At 44.2% G+C, this 10,000-nt stretch overlaps 3 protein-coding genes across 8 annotated transcripts in view; 2 read left to right on the forward strand and 1 right to left on the reverse strand.

Moving 5' to 3' along the window:
* sypa (synaptophysin a) overlaps positions 1-2,939 on the forward strand; it is a 4,548-nt gene extending 1,609 nt beyond the window's left edge. Inside the window, exons 4-8 of the mRNA XM_034591613.1 lie at positions 113-311; positions 389-580; positions 933-1,136; positions 1,328-1,408; positions 1,513-2,939. Coding sequence (XP_034447504.1) covers positions 113-311; positions 389-580; positions 933-1,136; positions 1,328-1,393 — 661 coding nt within the window. The 3' untranslated portion in view covers positions 1,394-1,408; positions 1,513-2,939. The remainder of the gene's footprint in view (positions 1-112; positions 312-388; positions 581-932; positions 1,137-1,327; positions 1,409-1,512) is intronic.
* Positions 2,940-4,030: 1,091 nt separating this feature from the next.
* pcsk1nl (proprotein convertase subtilisin/kexin type 1 inhibitor, like) lies at positions 4,031-8,065 on the forward strand. Of its 4 annotated transcripts, none has more exons than XM_034591609.1 (6): positions 4,031-4,184; positions 6,213-6,459; positions 6,598-6,838; positions 6,911-7,009; positions 7,183-7,597; positions 7,644-7,788. In XM_034591609.1, the coding sequence occupies exons 1-5, from the start codon at positions 4,131-4,133 to the stop codon at positions 7,574-7,576; spliced, it is 1,035 nt and encodes a 344-aa protein (XP_034447500.1). In that variant the 5' UTR covers positions 4,031-4,130; the 3' UTR covers positions 7,577-7,597; positions 7,644-7,788. The 4 variants fall into 4 exon arrangements, with proteins under 4 accessions (XP_034447500.1, XP_034447501.1, XP_034447502.1 ...); XM_034591610.1 differs by having other exon boundaries at positions 7,183-7,592; positions 7,636-7,788; XM_034591611.1 differs by having other exon boundaries at positions 7,183-7,592.
* A 425-nt stretch (positions 8,066-8,490) lies between these two features.
* lhfpl4b (LHFPL tetraspan subfamily member 4b) overlaps positions 8,491-10,000 on the reverse strand; it is a 5,467-nt gene continuing 3,957 nt past the window's right edge. For all 3 annotated transcript variants that reach the window (XM_034591618.1, XM_034591616.1, XM_034591619.1), the window contains exon 8: positions 8,491-10,000. This exon is cut by the window's right edge. The gene's annotated coding sequence lies outside the window, so the exon portion shown is untranslated.

The following is a 10,000-nucleotide window of genomic DNA, read 5'->3' on the forward strand; positions in this document are numbered from 1 at the left end:
TTACCCTGACCACGTAGGTCGATATTTTTAACACACATGTTGCCTAATGATTGGTCGACTTGACAGAACTCCAGTCAAACCCTGCAGGGTTCTAATGTTCTTCCTCTTTCAGACTTCACCAGGTGAATTTCTTTGCCCCAACCTGCAAGGGCGGAGCCACGGATCAATTCTTCCTGGTTGGCGACTACTCTTCCTCTGCCGAATTCTTTGTCACCATCGGCGTATTCGCTTTCCTCTACTCCATGGCCGCTCTCAGCATCTACGTCTTCTTTTTCGAAAAGTACAAGGAGAACAACAAAGGCCCGCTGGTCGTAAGTTCACCCACATGACCACCCACCCAGTGACAGGTGAGCTGTGGGAGGAGTCACTCACTAACTCTGTGTTTCAGGACCTCGGATTGACCGGAGTGTTCGCCTTCATGTGGCTGGTGAGCTCGGCGGCCTGGGCCAAAGGTCTGTCCGACGTGAAGACAGCTACAAATCCAGACCAGGTGATCACTCTGATCCCTGCCTGCGTTGACGAGGGGAACACCTGTCGTGAAGTTCATGACCCGGTCATGTCTGGACTCAACACCTCTGTGGTGAGACTGGTGGAGGGATCGCAGCATCATGTCAGAGATGGTTATTGTCTGGAACTGTTGGACAGTTTCAGTAATCCAAGAAATGTGTTTTTTTACAATAACTCTTTTTTTCAATGAATAAAAGAAACAAAGTTCTTATTTATGAAAAGAAAAAAGACAAATTCTGTCCAGACATCCGACCTCGACCTCTCGTTTCCATGGTTACAGCATCATGTTTTTATGAGTTGCTGCATTTCTTCTAATGAAATGTTGGTTTAAATCAGAGTTCAACAGTAAAGCATAGATATTACGTTACCTATAATTCATTTCAGACAAGTGTCCAATGAGAAACCTTCGTCCTCTTATGCTCCAGGCTTTTGGATTCATCAACCTGGTTCTGTGGGCCGGAAACCTCTGGTTCGTCTTTAAGGAGACGGGCATCATCGCTCCCTTCATGCGGCCTCCTCCTCCTCAGGAAAAACCTGCTGCACCAGAAGCCTACGGCCAGCAGGGGGCATACGAACAAGACCCGTACGCCAGCAACCAGGGAGGATACCAACCCGACTACAACCAGCAGGTACACAACCAAGTGACAATCTGTTCTGCTGCTAATCACGAACACTACACAACTGCAGTACTCTGAGTAAATGTACTCTTAACAATGTCATGCATTACTCAGAGTTTAATGTACTGCAGTACCCTAAATGATGTACTGCCATATTGTGTTGTCTCTATGTGTCATGTTGTTTGTTGCTGTGTCTTCTCCAGGATCCAGAGTACGGTCAGGGTTACACCCAGCAGGGGGCGCCCACCTCCTTCTCTAACCAGATGTGAAGTGACAGGCAGCAGGTGAGTCCCAAACAGAGATTCATCCACTGCTGAAAATAGTCCCCAACAAACGCTCCTGATATTTCCTCCTGTTTTTTTTGTTTATGTTTGTTTTTTTTCCACAGGAGGCGTCGGAGTGAACAAAGAGTGGGTCGCCTGCAACCTACCCACAATGCAACACTCCTGTCTGTCTGCAAAGTTAAGGGGCGTGGTGAGGGAGGGGGAGGGGTGGGAGGTTGAGGGTGGGGGAGTTTAGATGTTCAATATAATGAGTCAATGTGTAAATGATCCAAACGAGAGTTATAAATAACAAATCCACGACTTGAAAAAAGCACGTCAACAGCAACCAGAAGCTTCTGATCATGTGGCCGAGTTAAATTCATATTACGGAGTCTGTGAAGAGAATGTATGTTTGTGTTGTATAGATATCACTTTGAACAGATATATAATATAGACTCAACTGTTTGTTCATGTTTCCTATTGAACCCGAGGATCTGCTTCGCCCCCTGCTGTATGCTTCGCCCCAACATCAACAAACCAGATCCACATCGGCAAATCACGAAGCTGTTCAGACTGGGTTCACACTGAGCTGATCCAAACCAGATTCAAACCAGAGTTGAACCTGAATGAGAACCAGTTCAAGCATCACCTCCCAGCTGTTTGCTGTTTGTCTTGCTGCATGTAACTATCAACACAGGAAGTGATGTTGTTCTGGAAAAGCAGTAAACTCAGTCTGGACTTCAGCTTCGAGGTGACCCCGAGTAAAATATGGATCCAACATGGCTCCTCATCCCTCCAGTTTCCACAGTTTGTGTGTTTGAGTAACGGGCTCAGCTGAAGCTTCGTTCTGCTGTTGCATTCCTGCGGCTGCTCTCAGATCAGATTATCTCTGATCATCTGTGAGGACGCAGAGCTGCAGAAACACCCGTCTGAAATATTTTCACTCAGCCCACGACTCTACTGGTTTTTACTGCACTTTGTGTCACTTCAGCAGGAAAATCTGAATCACAGAACGTTCCAGAGATTTGAACGTTCGTGATAACCACATGTGGCCATTTTGGAGGCGTCTTGTTCAGCAGCGTCACGTGACCTCAGTTAAAACGTTGTAGAGATCTGCAAATAAAATGTGAAGTTCGTAAACTAAAGTTTTAATCAGTACAAACACAAAAAAGGAAGTGTTTCACGAGCCAAATCCAGAAAATATGTCTGTAATTATTGGTTTATGTTACATTATTTTAGCTAGCTAGCCTGTTTAGGAGCTGCACACGGCTAACTCTACTTCTACGAAAAGTGATAATAAACGTCACAGTTTTCAGACGGATGTTTCTGTCAGTGGACGGACGCCATGTTTGTCTTCCCCGCGGCTCTTAGCCAATCAGCAGAAGCCGTGAGTTGTTTTTGTAAAAGTCTGAAAAAAGGATAAAAAACATGATGCTTCTTCTTTGGTTGTTTTTTCTGAAAGTGAAGCTGTTTTAGCGTCGGTATCTTCCTCCGCATGGTGACGTGTTTCCTGTGTAGTTCAGTGACTGATGGTCGGCGTGATTCTACTTCCTGTTCCCTGTACAGGTGTGTGTGTGTGTGTGTGTGTGTGTGTGTGTGTGTGTGTGTGTGTGTGTGTGTGTGTGTGTGTGTGTGTGTGTGTGTGTTTTACCTGTCCATATATTTTCTATCACTCTCACTTTCTCTTTTTCTTTCCTTCGTCTCTTCATCTTTGTATTTCTTTATTTTCTTTCAAGTCTTTTCTTCTTCTCTTTTTTCATTCTTTCCTCTTTGTCCCTCTCTCTCCTCTCTCTCGCCTCTCTCTCTCTCCATCCTCTCCCTTCTTTATCTCTCTCTCTCTCCCTCTCATTCTTCTTGTCATTCTTCGTGACTCTCCTCTCTGCCTCTGTGACGTAACTTCCTGTGTGATGATATTCTGCATCAGTAACCATGACGACGGTTTTGACAGTGTTGATGATGATGTATGTGTGACTTGTTGCTATGGAGACCCCAAGCACCTCCCCTCTTGTGTTTATTCAGTGGAAAATTTCAATAAATGACAAACTCGTCTCTGATTCTGTGTCTGTTCATAACATGAGGAGGATGAAGGAGTGAATGAATGAATTTAAAGAGTAAAAGTAAACTGATCTGTGGACGAAAGGACAGATGAAGAAATAAGTGACAGGATGAAATCACGTGAATGTAAGAACAGATGAAGAAATAAACAGATGAGTGAATCATCAGTGAATGAGTAAATGAATAAATGGCAAATGAACGGCTGAATGACAACATGAATAAGAAGATGAGCACATTAAAGAGAATAAATGACAAATGAACAGGTTAATAAGTGTAACAAACAAATATATGATATTATAAACAACCGGATGAATGAATGAATGATTTAGGAAAATATAGGAACAAAAGTCATTTTTTTAGTGCGTGAGTTGCTGTAAAACCTCTTTCTCTTCCCTAGTTTTCTTCCCTTCCTCTTTCTTTCACCCTCATCATCTTCAATTTCCTCCTCCTCCCTCACCCTATAGCCCCCCCCTCTCCACCTTCATCCCACGCCTGTCCTCCATCTTCCTCTCTCCTCATAGCTCCTCCCTCTCCTCATCTGTTTACTGCCTCTCCTCTCCTTAGTCATCACTCCTCCCTCTCCCTCTCTCTCTCTCTCTCTCTCGCTCTCTCTCTCTCTCTGTTATCAGATGAGTGTCTGTGCTCACGGTCAGTGTGTGTGTGTGTGTGTGTGTGTTCAGTCAGTAGCATGGCGTATCTCAGCTACCTGCTGCTCAGCACCGCTCTCATCCACACCGCCCAGGTAAGGACGAGTCACAGTCACTGCACATAGAGAGAGAGGATGTTTACATGTGTCATTATGTGTTAATTCATGGTAACAGTGCTGCGTCGTCACTGTAACATGATCAGGATGCAGAATGATGCTGCTGCTGTTTATCCTCTACCTGTCTGTTACATCACAGTGTGTGTGTGTGTGTGTTTGTGTGTGTTCTGTTTTCCATTTGATATATTACTTATTGATCAGCAAAATTTGTGAAGAGAGAAACAGACATTGATGGAAGACTGCGGCCTGTTTATGTTCAAACGTTTGTGCATGTGTGTGTATGTGTGTGTGTACGAGTGTGGGTGTGTGTGGGGGGGGGGGCAATCACTGTGACCAGAGGAACATTTCATTACAGCAGCAGTCGTCACCATAGCGACAGGAGAGAGTAACCCACAGCAACAGCGTCACATAATTAAAGAGGTTACAGCTCAAGCTAAAGGTGCGATCTTAATCTCTCAGCTGTGAGTAAAGTATAAAGTACTTAAGTAATCCAGTAAATTTACCGAATGAAGAGCAGCAACTGTACTAAATAACAGCGTCTCTGAGATTGATGATGTTTGAAAAGAAGAAGAGTGTCTCCTCCACATCACGTCCTCACAGAATCAGACAGGAAGTCAGTTTGTTTTAAACACACACACAGACACACACACACACACACACACACACACACACACGCACTTCTCTGCTAGAACCAGACACCATCACCAACGTTAAAGGAGACATATTCTGTTCATGTTCAGGTTGATATTATCACTGTAAAGTGTTTACACTCTACTTTCTTCATCCATTGCTGCAGCTCCTCATTTCAGCCTCTGTCTGAAACTCTACCCACTCTGCTCTGATTGGTCAACTGCTTCCATTGTGTGTAGGAAGTGTCTAGTAAAACTAGCTTTTGTTAGCGCTCAGACTCTTCATACAACCTGATTCAGAGTATTAAACAAGCTAATAAGCTAACTACAGGCTAATGAGAAGTTCCACTAATGTCAAGGCTGAGAAATGGTAAGATCCACTTTAGGGGAGTCTGAAATCATATCACATCACTATTCTAGGTGTTAAAATAGTAAACTTATTGTAATATTTACAATAAGTTTATTTGTGAAACCCGACAGACTTAGTTCCAGAGTCCATGTTTCCTGATGTTCAACAGTTACTGTGACCCAGAATCAGAAAAGACAATGGGAGCAAAACCTTACAATACTATTATTTCAGTATTTATCCATAAAGTCCGACATCTTTCCTGAACCAGGATTTTATAGATTAATATGTTTATATTTCATGGACGGACATGTATCTACACAGGTCTGATTCCAACAGTAATGCTCTTCAGACTCATTACGACCTCCTCCTCTTCCTTCTTATCAGCTGCTGATGCTCCAGATGTAACGTCCTTCTGTAGAGAGAGAGCTCCACATCATAAACCTTGAGCTGCTGCGTCTGTGAGATATTAAAGCCATAAATCACCGAGTCCGAGCTCAGGGACTCTGTTTGCTTCTGTTTATCCCAGACAAACAACAGAAAATGAAAAACCTGCTTCACTTTTCATCTGATCTGTTAACGACAGCAGCCACAGAGGGGACCATGACACGGCAGTTTATAATCTGCAGGGTAATGACTCTGAAGTCCTGAGTCATTGTTCGAATTGTTGAGTCACTCTTTAAACTGCAGAGTCACTGATCAAACTGCTGAGTCATTGCTTAATCTGCTGAGTCAATTTTTAAGCTGCTGGCTCAATGAAAAAGCAAGTTATTAGTCAATAAGTCACTCTGATCAATAACTCAACGAGTCCCCACCAGGAATCAAAACAAGCCCACCAACACACACTGTCCAATCACATTAGTGGAGGCAGGAACAGAACAGCTCGTTACGCTGCCATGGCAACAGCACATCTCCCTGGACCCTGCCACAAACACACACACACACACACACACACACACACACACACACACACACACACACACTCTCTATAAACAGTTGTTGATCCCCGTGACCTCTGACCTCTTCTCTCAGTCTCTACCTGTAGGGCATGGAGGGGGGCGTGACCTGGACTTGTCAGTGGGCGGAGTCAGACGCCAGCGCAGAGCCCTGCTGCCCTATGAGGAGCAAATGATGTCATATCCTTACATACAAGGGGGAGGCGGGGACAATGACCTGTACTACCAATCAGATGACTGGAGGGGGAGGGGCTTGAACCAGGCCCTGCAGCGACTGGTGGACAGAGACCAGAGGCGGGAACAGGAAGAGGAGCAGCGAGCAGGTAAAAGAGTTTTCACTTTACGCTAGTTACAATTTTATATGTAGAGAGAATATATTTTCTATATGTAAAGAGTTTGCAGACATTTTATTATTAATAATAATAATAATAGCATAATGAACCAATCACACGTCTCCTCAGCCTACCTGGCCGCTCTGCTACGCCTCCTGAACGAGGCAGAGAGCGTGGGATTGGTCGGCCCGGAAGACATGGCGGTTGTCGAGGAGGAGGAGGATGAGGAGGATCAGGGGCCCCCTGGGGACTTCCAGGGCCCGGTCCCCGCAGACTATGATGAGACAGGGCGGGGTATGAGCATGGGGAGGCCCCAGGCTGCATGGTGGGGCCTCCTGGAGCCCCAGCTGGCTCAGACCTTGATGGATAGGTGAGGAGAGACCTGTCAGAGTTAGAGATGATCAATAATAAGACGCTCAATAACTGTCATTGTGATTGACAGGATGGAGCCTCAGCTGGTTCAGACCCTGCTGGAGAGAGCGAGACAGGAGAAACTCCAACAGACAGGACGAGGACTAAACAGAGACCAGGACACTCTGAGGTGATCAATATATCAATCGATCAGCTGATTCGGAGGAAGTGTCTACTCCGAACTTAACCTTTACTTTTGCTTTCATAACAAGTCTCATCTTCATTTACAAATTCCACCGAAGAAAAACTTTAATAATAAAATATTCACTCAAACGCTAATGCTGCTTGTCTCCTCCTTCTCAGACGGATGGTTGCTAGGATACTGTCCAGCATCGGCCCTAACAACGCACCGGTGAACTCCTCAGGTCGCAGAGCGAGGAGAGACCTGTCTGTCACCTCAGTTGAACCCATTAGCTCCACCCATAGGAGAACTCGCCGTTCCCTTGACGACCTGACACCTCCATCACCTAGCAATGACCCCCCACTCCTCAGGGTGAAGAGGCTGGAGGAGGAGGAGGAGGAGGAGAATCTCCGTCCCCTCACTGCTGGGCTGCAGAGGATGAAACGCATTGATACCATGGCCACCGCAGCCGAGGAAGAACTGAATCATGGGATTCGTAGGCGCCGGAGGAGAGCCGCCATGAATTATGACCCCCAAATATTGATCGATCAGATTGTGAATTACATGAGGGAGTGAGAGGAGAGGAGGAGAGGAGAGGAGGAAAGAGGAGGAGAGGAAGAGAGGGGAGAGGGGGAGAGGAAAGGAGGAGTATTGTGTCGTTCTTTAGGTTTCTCATTTCTGTTTATGTAAAAATGTTTTTTGCTGCTTTAGGTCAAAATAAATCTTAACCAGTCGTTCGTTGTTAAAGGAGGGGGGGGGGGTAAATGTGACCTCTGAGTTTTCACGACTGATAACTCAGAGGTCATGACCTCTTGTCCGATTGATCTGTTATTTCCTAAACGTTTCCAGAAAGAAGCTGAGGTGATGAATCAAACTTCAGTCCGTAGTGAAACATGGTTCACAGATCAGATCAGAGAAACATGTCAAAATTCAACCGAAAGTTTGAAGAATAAAGTTTAAATTATAAATTATGTTTAGTTTGAAAGAAGAAAAACAGCTGTAGAAACAGCTTCAGATATGAAACAGTACAGTACCCATCAGCCTCAGCAGCTGTTGCTATGGTGATGAGCTTTCGTATCCTCCCTGAGCGTCTTTAAAAATAACACTGTCTGCAGCTTCCAGTTGTAATTGACCCCGCCCAGATGTCCATTCATCATCTGTGTGTCTCTGAAAAAGACAGACCGGTGATGGACAATGATGGTAACCATGGCAACGGCTCATCAGCTCTTTAATTGGTTGTTGTGTTCATGTACTTCAGCTTGTGTGCAACAGCTCTGTCATGTGATCACTCTTGTGTCTGCTGTTAAAATAAAAACTTTTATCTCATGAATAAAGTCAGTGTCACCACAAACGTTTCTCCTCTCTGCTCTTATTCACACACACACACACACACACACACACACACACACACACACACACACACACACACACACACACACACACACACACACACACACACACACACACACACACACACACACACACACACACACACACACATACTCTGGAAGTAAATCAGTCTCATCAGATTTAGACATTTTAAAGCCTTGGAATTTGTAGCACTGAATTTTTTTACGTTGAAATTATGCATTTGTATTTTTTGCCACTGAATTTCAGTATTCAAATTTTCAAAGTATAATATTCAACTGCAAAAATTCAGTTGTAAAAATTCAGATTAAACATCCAGGACACCAGGAAAAGCAATCGATAGTCTCACATCGAACCAAACCTCATGCTGGTTTGATGCCATGGCCGGTCTAGTAGCGTAGCTGACAGTACGGCGCTTCTCGTTGTCGCAAGCATCACCTGACGTCACATGATCACTGACACATGACCCGATTGGTCGGAGGTTTGGTTCGATACAAGTCGATCGAAAGATGATTTATCATTCACCTGAAACTTTAACAAGTCAAACACTCAAATGATGAACTAACATTTTGTTGATAACGAAACTGAATGAAAACGTTTGTTTATTTAAAGACGACTTTTCTCACAAACACAATTATCACATGAACTTGATCAGAGTCTGAAAACAAAATAATAACAACGACGTCATCTAATAAACCACAAACAGCTGCTCAGTCTGGAAGACTCAGTGAAAGGGACTGAGCTGTGTCTTAATGTGCTTTAAGGTTAAAGGTCAAGCGAACACTTTAGGAAAGTTATGACACACTCTGTTTTCTCCAGAGTCACATTATCAGGCCAGTTTCATCTCTGAGGTTAGCATTGCTTAGCACAGTTTATCGTATAATTAGATAGCCAGGAGGTGACCCCCGAGAAGCTAGCCGATCCTGAAGCTAATGCTATGCTAACTAGACCCAGAAGTTAAATGGAAGTCAAGTCAGCTGTGCTATGCTATGCTATGCAAACTTAACCCAGAGACAAACGCTAAACTCACTGGCCCTGAAGCTAGCGAGTTCCAGTTGCACAGGAACAATGTTTACGTTAGCCAGCTAGCAATTGCTAACAGAAACAGTTCATAAAAATGCATTACGCTGCATTTCACGCATATTAACACCGTAGTAGAACGTCCACAGACTGTAACTGGACAGTACTATGTGTACGACACATTTAATGACAGAATTGCTAAACAGTAAAAACTTCACCTTTCAGTACAGTTGATATCCGGAGCAGCCATCTCCATATTCCGAGCTCCGAGGTTTAATGGAACGCTGCATAACTCTAAGCTAACTGCAGCTAGTCAACATGCTACAGCGTGTACATCAGACAGGGTCTTACCTCTAATAATAAAGCTAATGCTAACAATCAGTGAAGTTTGACTGGCAGCTATTAGCTTCTAGCGAAGCCCGTATATTAGACATTCTATTGGATGCGCTGACTGTTTGAAACACTCAATAAAACATTGTAACGCTGTTAGAGGCTAACAGTTCCCCCTGCTTCAAGATATTGTGCTAAGCTAAGCTAAGCTAAACAGAGATTAAACTGATTCATCTGAACACGTGACTCAGAAACAAAGAACAGGAGGAATAAATACATGTC

This window comes from Hippoglossus hippoglossus, chromosome 7 (assembly GCF_009819705.1).
Source record: "Hippoglossus hippoglossus isolate fHipHip1 chromosome 7, fHipHip1.pri, whole genome shotgun sequence".
NCBI classification, from domain to species: Eukaryota; Metazoa; Chordata; class Actinopteri; order Pleuronectiformes; family Pleuronectidae; genus Hippoglossus; species Hippoglossus hippoglossus.